The 23,995-nt window shown below is 40.1% G+C and overlaps 1 protein-coding gene across 1 annotated transcript; it reads right to left on the bottom strand.

Moving 5' to 3' along the window:
• Window positions 1-214: 214 nt before the first annotated feature.
• Window positions 215-17,274, bottom strand: LOC114877501. Its single transcript, XM_029190163.2, has 5 exons — window positions 16,028-17,274; window positions 11,862-12,100; window positions 5,421-5,561; window positions 5,174-5,311; window positions 215-4,417 (listed from the first exon to the last, which is right to left on the bottom strand). Exons 1-5 carry the CDS (start codon window positions 16,368-16,370, stop codon window positions 4,205-4,207), a joined length of 1,074 nt encoding a protein of 357 aa, XP_029045996.1. The 5' UTR covers window positions 16,371-17,274; the 3' UTR covers window positions 215-4,204.
• Between the last annotated feature and the right edge of the window lie 6,721 nt (window positions 17,275-23,995).

Below are 23,995 nucleotides of genomic sequence, written 5' to 3'. Positions count from 1 at the left end.
TGATCATGGGAAACGACCAGGCTAACTTACACCGGCAGAAAAATTAGCAACTAATCATCTACCGCATACCGTCATTTTTTATCATTGAAATCGTTTCAATGGTCTGGAAGAAAATGGATCACAAAGTTCCTCAATCTTCCATATGGATACAGTTCTGATGGGAAGATAGAAGGATAAGAAAGGTGTGATTAAAATCAAATGAAAACGCAAGATATACCATGTAGAACTGTCTTTGGTTTAATATGATACAACGGAGCGGGCATTTTGGGGGTTCGTGTGTCCCCCAAGAGGGTTACATATTCACATACATAATTATACTTTGTAGCTTCTATATCATCAAATCTGTTTATGTACAACATACACCAAGCAATCGTAATTAATCTACACGAAATTTGTTGTATATTGCCTGCATCAATCTCATAGAACGTGCCTAGTTATCTTATCAAAAACCGATTTTCTTCATTTTTCCTTCAATATATTGTCAGAAAGATTACTAATTTCTACCTGGCACGTTCCATGTATCTTTACACAAGAATTACACACTGATTCAGATACGAATACAAATTTTGACAGATTGATATAAAACAAATTCTATTTGAAAAGAAAAGGACAAAATCCTTATCTGCAATCGGTAGGATTGTCTTTAGCTGATAGACGTTCGAACTTGCGCTGCTGCTTACGAGTGGAACATTCAAGTCTTTCCTAATGAGTATATTCATTTATGGCTCGTTAACACTTTTTCGATTTTTAACCCTTTCGTTACTTAATTGTGAAACTGGCCATATGTAGCAAGACACCCTATTATTTCAATTTAGCCATTTCACTTGCTACTTTATTTAAATAGTACAATATTGGTACTATTTAAAATTTTCCTTTTTTAATTATTTGATTAGGAATATATAATTCGTGGTTTCAGTCATCAGTGACCGTCGTTAATGTTTTGAGAATGACAGTGTTAAATATAGATAAGTTTTGGTAATTATCTAAAATTAAAGATTCTTTCACTTGAGTAATTTGGCACAGAAATAAAAATTCCAACGCTTATTAATCTGAGAGTGATTGGAAAATGATAAGATCTTACATGCAAGAATGATCGTAATTATGACTTGGTTGTTATATTTTGAACTCACGTTTTTGGTAAGTGGAGAGAGAAAGAGATACTTATAATTATAGTGAATTTTTAAAAATACAAAGTTTACTATTACAATGAATTTTCACAGTTTCTATTACTATTTATCATCAATTTATTAACAAGCTTTCTAAATAATTATTTCACAGATAGATGACTAAATTAGTTATAATCATAACCATATTCTTACGCTTATTAGCCGCATTTCTTATAATTTTTCCATCACTTTCTGGATAAATGAGAATTCGATTTTTTATTCCTCAGAGCATGGAAGAATTTTTGATTTCAGATTATTATTAAAATTAACTTATTTTTAATACTGTTCCTTAGTAGATTAACAACTAAATCCTCAATTTTTTCCACCCCATTGCAAGGAATTAAAAATCACCAAAAAATGTAGCAAAATATCATTGACCGAAATGATACTTATCCTAATTGAAAATTATTATTTATTCAATTTTAACAAATAATTCTATAGGAAAGAGAATGTAAAAATCGCGAATCTAATTGCCAACCTATCAATTTTAATGACCCTTCGCTTTAATTTTCAGGAATAAAATTTTGAATAATGTTTCTTATTATTTGCCAAAGAAATTATTATTGCTATCGAAAGGGTTAAATGAAACCGAACTAAAATGGCAGTCTTTCTTACTAAAAAAAAAGAGATGATTGATGCTTAAAAAAATGAAACAAACGACGGTCTATTAAATAAAAAATATATAAAATAATGTGATAAAATGAAATGCGCATTCGAGATCGATTCACGAGATCGACATTGCCACACAGATCGGCCTTTCTTCTCGCGTTTACACACACACATGCACACGTTCATTCTTTTTCTCTTTCTTTCTTGCTCATTTCTCGACCTTTCCTCTTTCCTCGGCACAAGAATCAGGTATTTCGATTCGGGCATGACAAGCATTTTACTTGAGAGATGTTCGACGATGCATATCACAGACACGATGATATGACATTGAAAATGTTACACGCTTGTAAAAAAAAAGGACTATTTTAAGGTAAGCTTATAGGCCGCCAATAAAATGAACAAGAATTAGTTTCAGCAGGAAAAATGGTTAAGTACGATAGAAGTCTGCAAAGTCGATCATCTTCGAGCAAATACTGTTCTGCAAGGCTAAGCGTGACCCACCCTTTTTCTGGCGCGAAAATTGATATCTCAAAATGGTAAAAATATTATTGGTTTTTTAACACTTTGACGGTTGTACATTTTGTAGAATCAATGGCTCTTGTAACTTTTTAGTTATAAGAAAATATATTAGCCTGTGGAGTCAAAAAATTTCTAATAAAAATTACCAATTTCCAAATTGTAATTGTTAGATAATAAAATAAATAAAAGTGAGGTAAAAAGTTCATCCTTGACAAGGGACGTCAAAGTGTTAATAAAAGTAAAATGCTAAAAAAATAAAAAAACGTAAAAATATCACGAGTGATTAAATAAAAATGAAATAATACTTTCGTGCCATTGAGGGGTGAGTTTCGTTGAGCCTGCCAGAATTTCGTGTGAGTATCAAAACAAAAAGAAAAAAGAAGGAAAAAAAGATTCCTCTAAAAAGACCACTCGTTCGAACAAATGTCGAGATAAAATCGGTTTCGTGTGATTGCATAAAAAAGAAAAGAAAAGAAAATAAATAAGATACAGAAGTAACGGGGGGAGGGGTTTGATGGTACTCTTATCTTTACATTATCTTCATACCTTGAAGAGGTACGGTCAAGCGAAGGGAAATAGCAGCAGCAGCGTCAATGCGTTTCCTTCTTCTTCCCCTACGATACCATTAAAATTCTACTGATAACATTAATAATAATAATATTAATAATATATCCTCTTCTGTTTCTCTTATGCTCTAGATAATTTTTAAGCTCAACTAGACACTTTAAATACAGTTAATCGGACAATGTAAAATCTTTATAAAAATAAAATAAATAATCTGAATAAATATGAATATAATAATAATAATAATAATAATAATATTACAGTTAGTCAAATAAATTATCATGTAGGATTAAGAGTGGAACGTGGATGGCTCGTTTACGACGTTTCAACGGACGTCATCATTTCGTGATAACGTTGCTCGCGTGATAACCACGCGTACGATTTTTCTTTTCTTCATCTTCTCTTACTTTTAAGTTAAAGCGCGAATACTGTGTATTTTCTTGTGTACTTAGGATATAATACCGCTGCGGTGCACAAGCTCGTTTAAACGGATTCCCTTCCGAATCCTATATTCCCTCCGTACTTCGTTTCGCGTCCCGTTTCAAACGCCTTCAAACCCTTTCAAACACTCCTCAATCGAAATGCGTTTGAAACGTTTTATCGGCATGACTGTTTTATCATTTTCGACTACCCAAATTTGTTCACACGAGTAAAAAAGAAAAAAAACACTACAAGTTCACTGTTAAAATATTCTAAAAAAAAAAAACTAGATACGATTGAATGATAAAATTGCTACAAGGTAAAAGAAATCTAAAATGGATAGGGCATAAACAGCTATACCGGTCGACGCGAAAGAAGTCGACATCGAAACAATTTTCCCTTCGAGTATGTCGTTCGGAACTGGCTGATCTCTTCGTGGTCTGTCACTTACTACCCATCTTAACACTTTAATAACGACACTTTGGATACGGACAAAAACGAACGCGTCTGCACGATCGTGAAGTAAAGGGCGGCGAAAGCCAATCCGGGCTGATGATTGCACGACTCTGGTTCCCAGCACATAGTCATCGACGGAAATCAAACGATTCTGTCTGAAAGTCATGGAAGTGAACTGGATTTGCGACCAGACGATGGAGGAATATCGATAGGCGAAGCAGCTTTGTCCATTGCTGACAGCACCCATGACGGATAATCCTCGTGGAGAGACGCATCTCGAAGAAACCGGGACGGATATCGAAAGCTTCTGGGCCTGCTTGACAGAGCAAGCCTAAGCTCGCTTTTACCGTCTTTCCGTGCCTCCAATCTCATGACGACACCTCGCCATTCAGATTGGTACGCGGTTCCGGTTTCCGGAGATGCGCGAGTCGTCGTCTGGTAGCCCTTCTTCGGCTTCCGCCTTGCCATCCTCAGGACTGTAAATTTCGGCGTAGATGCTCGAACACTTGCACCACATACTCGAGGCCGTTCATGTAGTCCCGGAAGATTAACCAGTCGCGTAAATTTCGAAACGTTTCCGATGATGATATCGCACGAAACTCGGGCGACATGATGTCACGGGTCACGTCGGGACGCGACGATAACTGACGTTCCACTAACGCTACCTGCAGCTCGCAGAGCACCTGCAAAAGAATATTTTTCGGGGGTTATTGGACTGTGGTGATTGTAGAAAATTAAGTGGATGGTTGGTGAAGGGTTTTTCCACCCTTTGGCTGAGAAGGAAAGGGGGATACATGAATTGACCCACTGCAGACCACAGTCGCAGGTGGCAAGGTTGCAGATCACAACCCTTGAATGGTGGTACCTGGATCGGTTGAACCCCAAATTTACATAATATCTAATAGTGTGTATTAGGACGCTTAGGCGTCGCGTCGGTAGTCAGTAGGTTAAAACTTAATGAACTCCGCAAACTTAATAAGTAATTCACATAGTCATATACATACGGCATCGTTAACGAAAAAAATTAGTTAAAAATTTTCGATCTCAGAAAGATGAAAAAATGTTGAAACACAATATTTTCTTTACAAAAAGAATATCGGGAAATCAGAGAAATCGAACAGAAATCGGCGCGACAAAAGAACGATTTAGACTGGTGGATTCCAATGAACGATAAACTCATAAAGTTGCTTTTTTTTCAATTTTACGACTATAAAGTCTACAATTAGTTTCGAAGGTTTTGCGTAAAACTCGTAAAAGGAGCAAAGTACTTTTTTTTTCTTTCATTTGCGACAATGGAACGTAACGTGATTCAGGCTAATTATACTCGGTTAGGCAGTACTATTGTGAAAGTGGTGCAATATTTTTTTTTTTAACGAAGGAAACAGAAGAAACATTGTAATTTGTACTACTATTTACGGAGACAAAAATCTGTTACTCACCGTTCGCAGTTTATATTCCGTTTGCTCAAACTGATTGCGAAACTCAAGCTGAAGATCCTCTTGGTCCCAAACTATTTGCTCCAAGCCGACTGCATACTTTTGCATGTATTCGTACGCATCAATAAGGGCTGTGTCGAGCTGTGAAAAGAACAAACAATTTTTCATAAAAATAATATCCTTAGAACAATCTTTGTATAGATTGAATTTTGAAAAAATATTATCTAGACAAATCATATTGCATACATACCTCTAATCTATCGAGGTACTCTTGATCCAGCATTTCTCCTAATTGCTTGGGAATTTCGTTCAGCCCAGGAAGCCAGTCGTAACGAGTATCCTTAAACGTCGAATGCAGATCGGCGAAGTCGATGTTGAAGGTTCGTTTGGCCTAGAATTATAAAATCAAATCATATTGTAAATATGCAATTAATCTGATATGAGTGAAAGAAAAAATTGTAGAAGCATTCAGTTTCATCGTTGTCCTTCCTTCGAAATTTAACCCTTTACATTTGTATTCGCTTAAGGCCCAAGGCAAGCATATTCTCCTGATGTAGTTATAAATTTTTGATCAAGAAACTAAATATCTATTTTGCGTTAAAAGGGAAACTTCAAAGGGCAAAAATATACGCTGTATCCTCGATATAGTGGTTAAGAGTAATATACAACAGCAAAAGGTTAATATTACTCGAAAAATGGTACTAAATCCAGTATACAGCTTGTTAACCAGTTTTTGCCCACATAATCGTCAGGATAATAAAAATGAAAAACGAGTACAAGAAGGTATCAAAGTTCTTAACGAAGAAAGAATAATTTCATCAAGCTGGGTCTTACGTTACGCGTAAATTACCAGTATCAGCACACCAAGGGTACCAATGATCGGCCATGAAACACTAAACGTCTTTATCCTGATACACCGGGCACGGTATTCATCACCAATCGTTCATACATATGCAAAAATTTTGTGCACGGCTCCTTCATTATGGGAGCAGTATGGTTCAATAACAGGTTAGCGGGTTTAGTCACCGATTAAACGAGCACCAACAGCAGCACTCCCGATATCCCTGATTCTTGGTACGATGGGAACGTGGACGGATGAGTAAGCATAGTCACTCAGGCTATCCTATACGAAATAGCAGACATCGGCTACGTTGCTGACTTTTTGGGAATACCCGAGAGGTGGGTCAACTTGCGAAAGCTAGACCTTTTACCCAGAAATTACTTGGAAACCGAGGCGCCAAGCCAGACGCTTGCTTAGCTTAACTGATCGATGCTCCTTGTTAAATTCAGAAGCGAAAACTCTAAACGCTATGAATCATTGTCACATGGAGTGAACGAAGGGTGAAGCCCTCTCGGTTCGTGTCACCGCTTCGGGATGGTCCATCGGAGGCCACGTTCCACGAAATTTTCACTACCGACCGTATTATTCCAAATGGATTTAATGAAAGGTCAACGTTGGCACGCGTTGAAACGTTAGAGACATCATTTCAAGCGTGTGCTCATTTGATAACAGCGATGCAATTTAGTTGCAGGTTCGTTTGAAAGGAAATTCTTTGAAAACAGAATTGTGTGACTCAAATGAGTGCACGTTTTATATAGTTATAGAGAGAGAGAGAGGAACTTTTCTTAACCCTTTCATTCATTAATTAAGTACGTCAAATGAGCAGAACTATCATTGAACGTGTCTTCGACCTCGTGCCTTGGACCAGCTGGGCCGCGCTAAGATAACAAAGTTATCCAGACCCTTATCTGACCCAGGAATGGAAATAATCATCGCATGATACTATTCTTACGACCTGCAAACTGCGATAATACGTCGACAAACAAACAGCATTCCTGAGAATCACCCGACTGTCAGGAAACAGTAAATATTAAAACTTTAATAGAATATAATATAATAACACATTAATTTGATCAATTGTTAACGATTGACATCCGATTATTACACAATAGATACCACAACAAAAGGGTTAAACACTGGAGAGGGATGAATCCCGAGCATATATAACCAGATTTCAGTGTAACCAAAGCTAACCGCACTCTTTGATCGGTAATCGATCCTTTGATGGGTTACGAAACCCACCATGGAGCTATAAAAACCTTCCAAAACAGAACGGTCATTGGTTGCATCACAAACTATTATTATCATTATTGACCCTTTTAAAATGGAGTGAATTTGAATAGTTGAAAAGATAATTGCAAATGGTATACCCTGTACATTTTGTTTCTCTCTAGGAGGAAAGGTGGTGTATTATCGATTTCGAAACGAATGGGTCGGGTGAAATGCGTGGGGTATATCTCTGTTACTGTTGCTTCGTTCCAAGGCAATCACGAGGAACGTTTTTAGCGAAAGAACGGATAAATAAGAACAGGGTAAAAAGAAAAAGCGAAGAATGAAAGGAATTGTCGCTAACAACCACTGGCGGCGAGCAAATCTGAGACGCGGGTCTTTTGTGCCTCGTAAAAGTCTCGTCGGCCACACCGGGGCACGGAATAATCGTAAAACCGTGGCTGAAAACTGACAGGAAGTAGGCTGGCAAGAGAGTAGGTATGGTCTCTGCGGTACTACCGAGGACCCGTCAAAATCAATTAGCCTCTCAGTCTTTCTTCTAGCGCGGCTTCACCCTTCCGCCGCTTATTAGAAGTGATAAAATTTCGGTGTGACGGCCTCGAAACGATCGAATGGCTCGCGAGACACAAAGGAAATCGTTTCTTGCCGAAGAAAATCATTTCATTTTCATTTCAATTCGAATTTTTCGTCAAATCAATAATAGTCGATTCTGACAGAGGATCAATTCATTTGTATCAAAAATATTGATGAAACGTTTACACAGTCATTTTTATCAGACTTAAAGCTTTAAATTGATGTATCACAAGTGTTATTTTGTAATAATTTTCTGTCATGAAATTGTGTCAGACTGTTAACAATATCCCATCTACTGCTTTGATGTTCATTGTATTTGACAACTAACCATTTTGTATTAAGAATCATAATGGAAGGCGCGTGTATATAATAATGTTCCTCAAACCTTAATCTTTAAATTGATATGCCATAAGTGATATTTCCCAATACTTTTATGTCATCAAATCATGCTAGACTGTTTATACGTTTTTGTTGCGACTCGTATCCGGCACACAGTGTCTTTGTTTTGGATTTTAGATTTCAGATATTGAAATTGGATATAGTAGCGGGAGTAGAAAATTGTGTGACACGTCCTTGTAAAGTGTCATGACCAATGTGTATGCGATTACATATCCGATATTCAGTTGTCGATGGATAGGAAGTCCGACGTCTACGAGTCGCGTATATGCGCGTCGGTACGTGAAGGAATCGGGTAAAATATCGGAAGCGGAGGATTCCAATAAATCAGAATCGGAAGCTGCCCCTCCCCGCCAAGGATAGGGCATCTATACACCGCACCGGTACTCCGCCTGCATACTAAAGCGCAGACCGGATATACAACCCGCCAATGCATTTACTCGCCTGGATACATTCAGTACGCACTACGACACGTATTTTTCTGCTACTCTGCTCACTGAACAGCGATTCGTACCGTTTCATTCAATACTGACATATTTTTCTAACTTCAATCCCAATTTCACCTACCCTCAATGATTTACACCCTTGTGCAATTTGCAGAAATTGACTTTTGCACTGGAATTTGTACAAATAATAGATTGCTACATTTTTCTCGGGACAAAAGATTGAATTTTTTATATTCAGACAATTAAATCTGAAGAGTGTAATTTAAAGTACCGGCTGTTGATGCTGATGTAAATAGAGACCTTGCAACAATGTTACCATAATCGTATACAAAATTTAATACTGGGTCAAAGAGACTTAACATTCCATGTGAGGGAGTTAATCCAACCAAAGAGTGAGTAGCAGTAACAAGTGACAAACAAACAAAAGGATTCGCGGATCGAAATAGTATCACGAAGCCAGGCCACGTGCACGCGGGAGCAAAATCGGTCTCACGAAACTTCCTTGCTTCTCGGTATCCCTTGGCTAATCTGCCTTTCCTCTACACAGTGTTTGCCGACGTTGAAACGATAACGAGACCAGGAAAGTGACGTCACTGGACCACCAGACAGTGCGTCGCCAACAGTCGCTATCAACATCAGGGACGTCCCATTGGATTCTCCTCGTTGGAACACCGTTGACCATCGCGAAACTTGCTTTTCCTTCCCGAATGACGCAAAATGATGCGTTTCAGCCGAGAAACCAGAGGAAAAGAAAGAGAAAGGCAGAGGAAGAAAGGCTGCTAGCGATATCGGATTATGCGCTGACTTAGAAAACATCGGTATCGAGTATCGTCGAACGGTGATGTAACGTTTCCACAACGACTTTGGTGGGACCACAGGGCGGAACGGGCCCTATACGCACAAAGGAACACACAAATACCCTTTACGGTCGCACGCAATGAATGTTAATTCCTTTACAAAGCAAGGATACCAATTGTCCGACTTCGATTTTTAAACGGGTTTCTCGAAAGATGACGGCATACAGGTTCCTAATGGCACACGATGTTGCAAAAATAACTAAATGATCCAATCCTTTAAAAAATTAATAGAATTGGAAATAAGATATTTGTTAATTATAGGTTTTAAATTAGTTGGTTCATCATTGCAAACATCGCTAAATCAGATTTCTACTAATCTTGAAGCTCCCTGCTTGATCCTTCTAGGGTTAAGGAAGAATAGAAAGAAACGTGGTCTAAGACGCAGTGTAATTTAAACTGCAGGTTGCATACAAGGATCCCGAACGCGTCCCGAAGTGTATAAAGAAACAGGAAGCACGTGGAACGATCGTCAAGGATGAGCCTGACGAGATCCAAGAATTTGGCGGGCACGTAAGGACGTTCAGTTAACTGGAGACCCGGAATCGTGTCGACACGTGTGCACGATGCATAACTAGGGGGAGGAGGGACGAGCTTAATCTATCCTAAAAAGAAAGAAAATTAAGCAGAGTAAAGTTTCGCGTGTGTAACCGTAGCTTCGATCCGTAGTTGCGGTTTCCACGTCTCTTTTTTCGGATCGTTTCAGAAGAGGAACCTTGAGCAACGAGAGAGGCCGAACCCGGACCGTGATTTATTGTCCTTGGTTAGAGATAATAAGGCACGATCGGCTGGGAAGATTCTTTCGAAACGAAGGATCTTCGTGCACGGTCGCACGGATCTATTTTCTTTTCCTTTTTTTTTTTCCTTCACCCCCTCCCACTCGAGATCGCTTACACATTTGATGATATTCAGGAAAAAAGAAATGTAACGGAGCGAGCTACCTGCTGCTGTGTGAACTATGTCAGTAGGGAATGTTTAAAGGGAGAACGAAGGATTTTCCTTTGGTTCCTGCACGTCTCTTTAACTCTTCAGCTACTAAGGGTTACTACACTGGATTAATTAATTTAATAGAAATTTTGGTATGATTATTAAATGCAAAAGCAAAGAATTTTTATGGTAAAAATTTTTCATTCCAAGTGAAGTAAAATAAACATTTAGTGCTATAAAAATGAATTAATGAATAAAACAGAAAAATTGATTGAAAAAAGAAATCGAAGTACGTATATTCAACAATTATGGAGATACAAATTTTTTGTGAAAGCAATTATCATAAAAATTGATGAAACCTTCAAACTTCCTGTATTTTCCAAACCAATTTTGAAAGCATTAAAGTGAAGATGTAATTTCACGACACCTGGATATTTTCATATGGATCATAAATATTGTTCTTTTGGTGCAATAATTTTATGCTGCTAGATTGCCAAAATATCACACACGCGGTACTGAGGAATTTGATTTCCAATGATTGGAAGGATACTCTGTATTTACCAGCAATAAAAGATACATGTACTTAGGTATTGCTTGCAATAAAAGAAACGGGGATAATCTTATCGCGGCCGCTTTCCAATCGACGATAATATTCAAACATTAAAGTCCAGCCATTACGTAAAGAGATATTTTAAATTGCAAATAATACTGTTCAACAAATTTTGCGCTTTTTTTGAGCTTGTTTGGGTCGAAACGGTGCATCCACGTTTGTTTCCCTTTTAATTTACTCGAACAGGCTACTCAGTGTCTATATAATGTGTTTTTTTTTCTTTTTTTATTGATTCAATTTAAAAAATTTAATTAAATTTAAGATTTTATTTTCATTTCAGTTTTAAGTATCAATACAGGTCATTTTCATTATGCCTTAGAGAAACAGGTAGCTCCTCAGATTATAAAGAAAATTTTCCAAACAATGGAAGTAAGATTTTGACAGGTGAAAATGAAGTGGGACTATATCGTACGAAAAACGATTCGTAAGATCTGTTTCGAAGGTCTGTGTGTGACTCTACGATCAACGTCCGTACGACCGGAAGTACTGCCATAACTGCCTTCCGCTTGATGCCCCCCTTCCCCGTCCGACCCCCATCAGAAGTCACGTCGGTAATTATTGAACCATTGATGAACTTAATCTTTATGTCTGATTGACGAAACATTTTCAAATTTCAAAGAAAAAAATTGTGTCATAAATGAGACAACGTTCCACTGACAATGAGCAAAATAAGAGACTAATTCTTCTTTTAATTTTTCCAATTACTTTCTAATTGCAAGAAGAGATTTTAATTGACCCTATCTCGAAAGGAAGGACAATGCAACGAAACCTAAAGAAGAACAACAAAATGATATCATTGTAAAACGGTACTCACGTAATCATCACGAAAAAGCTGTGCGTGCATCAGGGCTGTTCTCGCTTGAACAACAACTTGCGATAAAAGCTGCGAATCTGTAAGCTGCACCACATCCAAATCACCGTTAAAATCTTCGGCAGCGAGGCCACATGGATTCACCCACTTCGGGGGTAAGCTCAGTCGTCTGTCTTCGAGGGTCATCGTCGGAGCACCGTGCACTGAGACCACGAGCAGAGTCACCAAAAGACTACCTAACCCTGAAAATCAAAATAATCCTATAAATAATTAAAGTCACGATCCGTTGACAGCTTAGGTTTCTGAATAAATTTCAAGTTTTATTCAACTGCATCATTAATGTCGACGATCTTTCCTCATTTAGATTTGAAATAAATAAAGTGCCTAACAATCTTATAAGGAAAGATTTGAAGGAAATCAAGTAAAATAGTAATAAAATTGAAATTCTTCGATTCTTACTTCCAATTGCCGACAAGCCGAACGTTTCGATACGCAATTAAATGAATTGTCGGCGATAAGAATAATTGTAGCAATAAGCGATTTGACGTGAGAGGTTCCAGAGAGGATGCCCTCGAGAGAAATTATTCCTCAGCTTCCGGCTTGTTGTTTCTACCATCCCGTCGTACATCCCCCCCGCGCCGTTGGTTCACTCATCGCCGATAGTGAGAGCCTAAATGGTAGGATTCCGATCGAGGCCGTCTTATGATCATCCGGCAGTTTCGGGATCACTGCCCGTCGAATTACATCCACGCGAATTCGTCGTCGCATTATTTCACGAGTTACGAGCCTTGATGAGGGGCCTGGAATCACGTGCACCGATGCGACGACAAACCATCGGCAGTCGCGTACACATTCGGACGATGTATAACAACCGCGGCCAACCGCGTACCGGAGTTCCCTTTTCTCCGTTTAAATACCCTCGTCCCTCCCTCCAGGATATTACCGGCCGTCTTCAATGTTCCAATGAACACCTTATGATGGATTTGTAATGCGAGGGTTCATCTAAACCGCGTTGTTTAAGACGCAGTCAGCTAAGTCTTAAGCAGCTGATCAAACCACCTGTTCCACCGTTAACAAACACAATCCATCGTGTTCAGATCATCTCGTTATCGATTAGAAGTCTAATTGAACAGAATCTGAGCCGTTTCTAAGGAGATTCCCGAAAGAAATGATGAAGAACGTGGATCTAACGGTCGCATCAGGGACCAGCGAATGTAGGTATGTTGTTCGATCGCAGGGGCGCTTACGAATTTAATTTCAATGTGCAGCTAGGCGTGATGCAACGTGCACGACGGACGCGTTCCCGAGTCGCAAGGAGAAAAATAAACGGACAAAGAAAGAGAGAGAGAGATACAGCGAAAAGGAGAGAACGAGGGGGGAGGACAGGGAGACACCTCGGACACTTAACGCATATTAATGAGCGGCTCTTAAGTGCGTTTCGCGTCTCGGTGAGAGAGTAATTTGCCGCAGGGAAGTTTGCTCCCCGTGAAAAACCGTGTCTGGTCGCGTGCATCCATGCGATTCTGCGCCTCCTCCCCCGCGGGCCGATCGTGCTCACGTGGGGAGGGGTCAAGGTGAGAAAAGGCAAGAAGACAACGGTTCTGCGCACAGATCATAGGGCAATAGTTGGCCAGACAGACTATGATAATTGTTTCAAGCAGTCGCTTCTCGAGTCTCCGATGAGTTCATTCTTGGTATTCGACGGCCAGAAGCGTACGACGATAAATTAGAAGGCACGAGTCTCAGCTTTAATCGAGCAGATTATAATGGAATTCGGCCGAGAATATAGATAGGTCACACTGCGGCAAGTTTCGACGATGGTCACGTGAATTGGCTCGCACGCACTTGCATCGGCCACGTGAGCTCGACGATCGACACTCCGGCATGCTCCTCGATAAAATTTCGCCCCGCTCCGTTTAGAAGAAACAACAAACCGAGAGGTTTTCGTGCTTGCAGCCGGTTTCAGCGTTTGTGGAATGGGAAGAAAACGGACGATTCAGTGGAACGACGATTAAAACGGAAAACGCGCAATTAGGAACGGATTATCCGTTAGCAATTGCGCGAAAGAAGCGTACACGCTTGGAAACAAGTACCTATTCAATAATGCAGCAAGTATTTTTATCGTACCAGAAGTTGCCACCGATCCCAGGTAAATGATCTTAACATGTACGATTATATTTCCTTTCTTGTCGTACGCGTACGCATCGTGTACTTTCTCCTGTTTCTTTAATTGTGCCACATTTTTCTGCCGCTGAAAGTTAATTACTATACCGATGTGTCCACTCCGCGACCGTCCAAATTTGTCCGGGAAGGGAATTGCAACGATGAGTGCCTCTTTCGAGCAAGTTCGCATTCTTAAGCCGTAAGAAATGGAAAGAACCACCTGTGGATCGCGACGTTGCAACCTTGCCACCTGGAACGCATCATCGCATTTGCTTCGACTAACAATTATACCGCGATTATCTTCGAATTAAATCTTTTTTATTTTTTATCTTTTTGGGGGGTTTTAAGGAAGATCAAAAAATGAACCATCGACGAGACCGAAGTTTAACCGGATCGCCGCCAAATAATCGGATAACGTTTTCCCGCGCAACGGCGGCCGATTACCGCGCTTTTTGGTAGCCGGTCATCTAACGGTCGACACTCGCGTCTTTTGTACGTACTTTCGCCCCCCTGGACGGTGTCGACGGTACACTCTAGGACCTACCTCAACGACGATGCCACGGCTCCGGCGTTCCAACGAAATTCCAGAGAACCCGCGACCGCTTGGAAAAAAGTTAAGACGCGCTAAGCCGGTGCAAGGAGCATCTCTGCTCGCCTGCAAGAAGATGCTGAAAAATGCGGTAATGACGCACTGTCCTCGCATTACTCGCGACAATTATACCCCATTACGCCCGTCCCGCCACCCCCTTATCATCCAGATCATGCCCATGCCCGGATCCGTGCGCGTTGCGGTAGGTCGCGGTACGTGTCGACCGTCTTCTACTGTTTATTCTAACCCGTTCTCCGTCTATTCTTTACATCATCTTCCACCGAACGCACCTCCAGCTGCAGACGCTTCGACCCACCCGAATTTTTAATACACGGAAGTAAAGACGACCCGTGAAAATTAAATCAACAGGAACGTTCAACAGGTGGGCGCGTCCGAGTCACATTTTTCGTCGATTTCGTGGTAAATTCTCTCGCGATTAGTAATTGATCGATGAAGAGGAGGTTGCACGCGAGCGGATCGCTTTCGAAGCGGACGAAGAGGAATCGATAAGAACGACCGTTACAAGAAGGATGACTAACGCGTTCATCGACTTGTTCAAAAGTGACGTCAAACATCGACAGAGAATGCCACCTGGGACAATGGATAGACGAAAATAAAAAAAGAAGATACATTGCGCGATCACGTTTGCCAGACTCCCGCTTACGTTTGAATTTCAGCAAAACGCGTGAGTTATCTTCGGATTTTGCAAAGTTCCGAACTGGAAGCTTCGTGACGATAGGAGCGTTGTTCGACCAGGCGCAGCCCCGATGCAACAGGTGAGACGGGGTGAACGAATCGCGCGAAGGGTGAAATTTCGACGCGACGATAGAAAAGTAAGAGGTTCGCGGAGAAGAAAATAGAATCGAGGAAAGATGCTGGACGATCGTTACGTAAGAAAGCATTGGTTTTACGTGAGTCAGCGTCAGATGCATAGGACGCGCATTGCACATCGAACGGAGATGCGTAAAGCGATAATGAATGACACCTATGCAACGAGGCACGTTTTTCCATTAACTGTAACTCGTTACACGCTGACTGTAACCGAACGATGTGTATAAATTTGATTCGTAGGCGAATAAATCAATCGAGACAATGACACAGAAACGTATCTGACCGTATCAATTCAGAGAAGTCGTTGCAGCCGGAAGGAGGATGCAATTTTTATGCTGACATCAAACATTTAGTCAAGATAAAATAATCTAAAGTGTAATGAGAGATAGGTTCTATAATAATTATATAATTATCCTCGATTTTTTCAAAATTTTCTAGAAACGAATTGATTGTGAAATTTTTTATTTTGCACTTTTATTTTTGCGAATGGAAAGAATAGATCAAGATGGTTAAAAAGGAGCTAGTTTTGCCGGGGTTGTCGTTGGCACTCGATCATCGACGCGTTCTAGAGTTCTGGTAGACTTACTGAGCCACGTGGTCGTAGTGACAGATGGAGTGTGTCTCGAGCGCATCCCTCGATCGTCGTAGAAGGCAGGTACGAGGTACGAATCACACGATAAGTGTCTTTGATCGCGATCGTTTCTTTGCAATCTCGGGCTGATTACTCTCGCGTATCGGGCATTCGTCTCCCGGCTGTTGCACCATTTCGTCGATGTTGTCAGACCGCTGGCGGACGTCTTGGTCGGTCCGTTTTGGGTGATACGATGATCGAGAACTCGGTGAGATGTGGTCCTTTGGTCACGGCTCAGAATCGCCTCCATTGTCATTTGCCGATCGTGAGCGATCGCGGTATCCTCGGCAACTGTCATAATCGCATAGCACTTGATCACTCTGGTGGCACGCGGACACTCGCGGTGGCGCGTGGCAGTCAAGGAGCAAGCGAGACGTATCCTATCCTCCGCGTGTACCAGCGCCAATGTATCGCGCCGCTACTGTTACGGCTTCCCGATACCCTGACCCCTCTGATTCCTCGATAAAACGCGCTGTGACGAGCGACGCTCGGTGTATCGGAGGACGCGGGCAGCCCGGTGTGTCCGCGAGGGCACGGGCAATTACTATAGGTGAAAAACTGTCCGCACCGAATCACAATCCGTTTCGCACTGGTCCTGACACACGCGACGCACTGATTCTTATACGAGGGGGGAGAAGAGGGTGACACGAATGCCGTCTCAGAGAGGGGGAGGTAGATGCTTAAGAATGTGGCGGGGGAGAGGTACGCGTGGAAAGGAAAAAAAAGAATCAGTCTGATTACACCGATAATTGTAAGGGTGGTCCTCGGTTTCTTTTTTTTTTTTCTCTTAAATGTCCTTTTCTCTATACCGTTGGCCGGGTTGCGTGTCTCCGTTCGTCCCGTTGTATATATCCCTTTCGCCGGCAACGTCTGCGGACCCTTTTCGGTATTCTCAGCCCTTGTGTTGGCGGCACCTTGTTAGTCGCGCGCCAGTGGGGTAAGGTCGTACCATACCGAATGTCAGGAGGTGACTGAGGTATTCGTTGCCCTCGTCCGGCTGAGTGTATCGAGTGTATCACCTCTCGGCTCTGTCCGAGTTAACCATGGCGCAGAGGAAGGTAGGTAGGTAGGTATAGAAACAGAGAAGGAGAAGCCAGCTATAGGCAGGCTTGTTCGTTCGTCGTTATAGTAGGAGTGAACCTACGTAAGGGAATGGAAGTGGAAGGTGGACTTCTGTCCGTCTGCCTTGCTTGTCGGTAGGTCGTTTCTCTTGCCCCGTTCCCTCTCTATCTATTGTGTATTCTCTTTACCGTTCTTCTTCTTCTTCTTCTTCTTCTTCTTCTTCTTTCCTCACTTCCTTTCTTTTCCTCGTTCGTCGCCTTCTTCTTCCTTCTTCGACAAGAGTTCCTTTTCCTCCTTTATCTCCTGCCCGACCGAGTGTATGACTATCACAGTGTATGGTAGTGGGCACTCGGTCGACCGGTGCCTATATACGATTGTAAAGGCATCGAAGCACGTGGCCCACACCCCGCTTTCGGTCAAACCTAAGTATCCCCACCCAATCGTCACCCTTCCTTCATCAACCAGCCGGCTGGCTGGTTCACTCGCTCGCTCTCTTTCTCATTCTTTCTCAATCTCTCCTTCCTCTCGTTACGATCTTTGCTTCTCTTCTATTATTCTCTCTTCCTTCTCCTCCGCCTCCGCCACTCTGCCACCTCCTGCCGACGGTAGACATCCCCTTCTTCGCTCCTACTTCGCGCTGGACCCCCTCCACGCGACACTCGTGGGTCAGGACTCCGCGACTCATTCATAACTCCCCGTCAGCGACCACTTTACCCCCACCAATCCGTTCTATCCCCACTCCAGGTCGCGTAGTAGATGCCGGGCATCTAAACGAGCCGATCCCGGAGACTTCGCGGTGGAAGTCTCAATGCCTATACCGGCACGTTCCGACAACCTTCCACTCTCGCAGGTGCACACCGCGATACCATCTGTCACACAGATCATTGAAAATCAACTTTGTCTTCGTTGCAGCGATGATGATGATGGATGGATGGACGCTGTGCGCCATGCAAATTTCTCGACGAAGATATTTTTCCATTTTTTCATAAGATTCCAGTACAGAAATTGAATTTTTCCTTTGCACGAAATCGGGTTTGTCATGTCCGAATTTCAATCCTTATCACCTTTCCTTTCATTCCTCCTTCAGTTGTTGGATTCGGAACTTGCCATTTCACGCTTTTATTATTAATATTCATCTTTTAAGAACTATCTCACATGAATTCACGTACCGTGCTTCAGATTCTTCGGTATGTCAGGCAAAGGAGGCCTCAGTCCTCGCAGCTGCTCGAACGTTCCGTCGTCGTCGGCACGCGAGTTGTTTTTCCGCGCTCGCAACGAGACGCATCGTTAGCCGGTTCGTTTGCTTTCGTGAGAATCAACATTGTATTAATGTGTTTTTATAAATGACTGGCAAACCGAGAGCGGGCCGTTTCCGTGGGGGCATCCCGGTACAGGTGAGCAGGGTTTGCGTCATTAGCGCTGTCGTACGCGCGATTCTGTTAATTATCGTTGTCGACAAAGGCACGACACCGTTCGTACCTAAATCCGAGATACTCCGCGCCGTTCAGAAAACAACATTTTTGTATGCAACGCATTCGTGGGACGGTGTTCATCTCTCGAACGTCCAATTAAAGAGACGACTCGTCGACGTCAGAACGTCCAGCGTGTGTGCGCGTTACACACAGACGTTTCCGCAGACATAACAACGTTAATAATAGAGAAGATGACGATAATAGTAATAATTGTGAGGTCTCGATGATCGTGCAACAGGCGTCTATTAATTGCAGACGAGATTGGGACGATAACAAACGAATGCTCGATGAAAGATGACAATTACTAGGATCTACGATGATGATTCGTCGTCCAAGTGTCTTCTTTTTCATATTCGATTCATTCATTTGCATAATCATCTCCTTAGACTACCGTTACATTTTTAGATCCTGAATGATGCATGCAATTTTTACTTTTTTTGTATAAATTTTAGCATTTTGTTTTTGCAATATTTAAGACTTTTCTTCAGTAGACAAATTTTTATGATTGATGAATGATTTCTATTTGCTACAAGGAGTTAAATGTATACCGATAGATGAATTAGCTTCAGTTCCCTGACTCCGTACTTTTTCTCCTCACCTTTTAATTATTGGCGACTTTTCCTTAGACTGATTTCCGCTACGTATTTTGTTACTCAGCGAAAAACCCTTGTTAGCTCGAAGGAAGTTGAAGATTCTTCATTAAAAGGAAATGACGGTACTTCTATGAATAAACGGACGATATTTCTCTGATACGCTTTTTCTCGGAATATATCCTAGCATCGCCAAGATGTCATTTTCTCATTAACAGGAAATTGATTCGAGTTAATTGCATTCTTTCGTGCGATACGGTACACAATCAATATCATACCACGCATCGAAGTTGTATTTATATCGTTTATTTTCATTTGTACGAGGGGGATGATCATTTTCTCCACTTTCCGTACTTCCGTTAATTATAATAATATGAAGAAATTGGCATTTTCTGAATAAGTCTGAATTCTCTAAATTGGTCCAGGACCAATGCTCCCATCGTCGTATTCAAATTTCATTCAAACTTATCTTTATCCCTATTTAAAATAAAAAACAATCAGCTAGAACAGAAATGTATGTCTCATTCTTACGGTGTTAAATTTTAGTCCTACTCTATGACTAAGCGATTTCTATTACATCAGCCTTGAAAATCGTGTTACGATCAGGCTAACGGTTTGTAGATTTTGATGTCACGGTTGGATCGTCCGTGACATCACACGGAGATGAAAAGTAGTGTGAAAGATATCACGGGTTAAAATAGGATCGATCTTCGAAAGTAGACGTCAGAAGGTTTCGAAACAGAGTCGACCCACCTGTTCCGTCTCATCCTTCTACTTTCGCTGCTATCGGTCTCTTACGGTACAAACTGGTTAACAGAATGACGTAGCAATTTTCACAATGATTACGCCTGTCTCGCCGATACTTGCGAAAGAATTTCGCGCCTACGATGGCACACGCGTTCGCGCCGCTCTACGTCACGCTTCATTTTCGGGGTCAAGTGCAACAGAAACGTCCGAGAAATCGCGAGGACACGTAATACGTGTATCAAGATACGCAGGAATGTTATATAACAACGGAGATAAGGATCTCGTATGACGTTATTCATGATGCGAATAGTATCAGTCGGTGAAGTGGAAATGACAAAAATAACATTTCATTTGTTGTTAATTGCTTTTCCTTGAATTGTTGCATCTGACTAAGAGAGAAATCCCCAGGTGTCCCAACTGTATTTCTACTTCAGTTAATTAATATCGCTCTACGTTTGCTAGAGCTAGGTCAAGATTGACGCAGGATTAAGTGGTAAATTATACCAACTTTTGTATACTTAATTATATTTGAAAGCATCCCTTACGGTACACCACATATTGTGCACTAATATTTGCACCCTTTTCGCATACAAATAGTAACCTAATCATCAGTAGCTTATGATGGAAAAAGTACTTTTGCATACACCGAAGATTTAATCCGATTAAGAACCATAGTGTTACAAAAATTTAATAAGCTGTTATTGCACCCTCCGTGCATCAGAAAGTTAATCCGTCAGGTTAGAAGGCCGGTAACTACCTCTGAGAGTCATAAAAGGGGTAAAGACTAGCAGGGGCTGACTAAGGAGCACTGGTTCAGTGTCTTGATCAGAGTTAAACGTCGCACGACCGAATTCATTCTACTGTTACTCAACTTCTTATGGGATTATGCGGGTCGTCGCCGGTTGGGGAAGTACGCGTGCCGATTCGAACTATCGGTGATATACCTCCTAGAAACTCTGTCCACCTGTCGCGTGCGTTCACGCACGTTTGTTACGAATTTCAACGTTCACTATCTCTTCTAGAGGAACCTTGACATTTTAATCTGCCTTTCAATGATTCTGATTGATCCAGATACAGATTGATACAGTATTTTAAATTCCTTTACCTTTTGTTTGTTAATTTTATTCTTGAGTTTACTATAGAAAATTAACTTGAATTTCAAGTAAGAATAAGCAAGTGAATTAATTAAATTTTAATCCTGAAATTAATTCTCTATGCTACTAACAAAAGCAAATAATGAAAATTCAAAATTCCACATCAGCGTCATTAATAACCAGCTACCTAATTAATTCTACGATATAGTGTTTGCACTAATCACTCAAGTTCTATGTTTCTTTCAAATTATTCAAAGTAATCGTACATGTTCCTACGTTATCGTTAAAAATTGCATTAGAAGATGTGAAATTTCGCCTCTGTGTAGTAGACACAGATAATCGAGTGTATCTAGTGGAAAAGAAAACTCGTGAGGACGGTCACGTATGGTAACTGGTTAAATTAAAATGCTGCTCCTCGCAGAGTGTGTCACTCGCAAAGCCCGTGCTTGTTTATTAATTAAACGATGAAGATGTTAATAAGATTCTAAAACGACACGACTATAAACGACGCCGATCATTAGAAATTCAGAATCTTATTTCCTGAAATGTATGATTCTCACAATTAATTTTCTAATCGACGATGACTATACATTTATGTGTATTATTTTTGTTTTCTGGATTGTAAAATATTTAGACTAAAATATTTATACAATTGACTTTAGTCTAAATATTTTAAGAATTAAAATTTTAATATACAATTAATAGTCTAATCATCACCAACTTGTGACAGAAAAGCACCTACTGCATGCACCTAAGATTTAATCCGATTAAGAATTATCCGTTTTGTGTAAATGAGATTGAAAACCAAAGGCAAATAAGGCAAATATTCGGTAGTTAATACTTGCCTAATCCGATTGACTTTCACCTTTCGTACATCAGAAGTTTCACTTAAATGAAACTATCTTTACAAAACTAATTTAATCCTTTCATTTACACGATTTAATCTCCCTACCAAAATTATTTTGTAATTTACCACTTCTCTCTAAAAAATATAGTTTTCTTCTTAAAGTATTGCTGCAATTTTCGAATCATCTTCATAATCGTTCAATCAAAATTATGAGAGAAATTTGACTCGGCTTACATTGCAAATATGACTAAACTAAAATTAGTAACCACGTAAATGTTATTTTACAAATCTGTCATCGCAGCTGCGAGAAATTAGTGGCGTGCGTCAGTTCGTTGATTATTTGCATGCAAGATTTCACTTCCGGTTCAAACACGCCATAAAAGGGTTAAGTGGTGACTTAACCAGTCGATGTTACCCAGAAAATGTATGCATCTTCGTGATCCAAAAATGAAAAAAAAAAAGAAAACAAGCACGAAAAACAAAAAAAGGAAACATCACACTGGCGCCAGTTGCTTTATTAAATGAGTCAAAGTGATTAGTGTTTCGCGGGAAATACAATAGTTTTCTGAAAATTACTGAGTGACGAATTCATTTTGCCGACTTTTTAATGTCTACTTGTTATACAAATTAGCTCAATTTTATACTAGTCAAGGTGTCATCAATACACATCTACCGCTCGAAGTCGTAGCACAGAAAGAAAAGGATAATCCCTTTTCTTTTAAATGTTTATGAAATTTCAATAAGTACCTTGTGACTTTTGAGAGGAAGAGTATATTATGCATACTGTAACTAATAATCACTTCGAAATGCAAATTAAAAGTTAATACTCGACTATCAAGCCGAGTAGGTATTACATCAACTTATAGCATTATTCCACGGTAAATTTAAAAACCGATGCGGAAAAGGAAAACAGTCGTGAGTCTTGTGACGTCAAATAGCTCCTCTAAATATAGTAAATGACTTTTTGCCTAATGAACGTCAGTGCCTTAACGTTGATGCACTTCTCAAGTTTACGTATTCTTCTTTTAAATTCTTCAGACTTTGCAGAGATATAAACAGTTCAAAAAATTACTTTAGAATGAGCAATAATGAAAATTAACCAACAGTAGTTCATTTATTATTTATTTGGATGCTCCTAGATAAAAATTTTTGATAATTCTTTTAGAAATTAATTGTAACTTCAGACACATCCGCGAGATGTTTTAATAATGAATGTATTGTAATTTAATAAGCAACACTCTTTGTTGTACTTTTTCTTATGTTAATCTGGGGAATTCCACGCATTTGCAAAGCAAAGATGAAGATTTGCAACATCTATAAACGTTTGGGTGGATTTTACAACCAATCTGTTAAAATTCCATTTAAACCCTATCCCATTTACACGTAATCGGATTTTCTGTGTGAAAGGATTAGTTAAAGAGAATTCAACTTAATCTGCCTTTTCGAAACAAGGTGCAATAATTCCTAAGTGTAATTAGAACATGTAGTTTGCAATGGAATAACGGAGAAGTGGAAGAAATTCGAAGAGCTTAGCCTATATTGTTCTCTAGGAAATTGAAAACGGGTTAAATAAATCCTTAACCATGACTTAGTTTCCTCCTATTAAAAGGATTTCCAGAAACGAGCAAAAATCAGGTCATAGTTCGATACAATAGAAATTTACTCAGCATTTCTAATTGCATTTTCATTTCATGTGTATGTATGTAGTTATTTTCATCAAATTTTAAGCTTCAAATTGATATATCATAAGTGTTATTTTAAGATGATTTGACTCCTCAAAATATCATCAAACGAGATATTCTTAAAAATTATCACAAATCTGGTAATTAAAATCGAGTACCACATTATTTTAAGGTGACACGTGCAAACAAACAATAGACACAATTCTAGAGGACATTGAACTGTTACCTAATGATAAGGTATATAAATAGGAAGTCGCACAATTACGAGCTATGTCAGTCAGAAGTGTAATAAATGTAGACCACTGGAGTAGGTTCGTTCCAGGTCCGATCGAATCAATTATTGCGATAAATTCTTTCATTAACAAAGTAAGACATCTATTGACGAATGTCTGAAAAATTAGCAGAAATCACAGGATATCCGGATCCTTT

Source organism: Osmia bicornis, chromosome 9, assembly GCF_907164935.1.
Source record: "Osmia bicornis bicornis chromosome 9, iOsmBic2.1, whole genome shotgun sequence".
NCBI lineage: Eukaryota > Metazoa > Arthropoda > Insecta > Hymenoptera > Megachilidae > Osmia > Osmia bicornis.
This window is presented reverse-complemented; position numbering and strand designations above follow the sequence as displayed.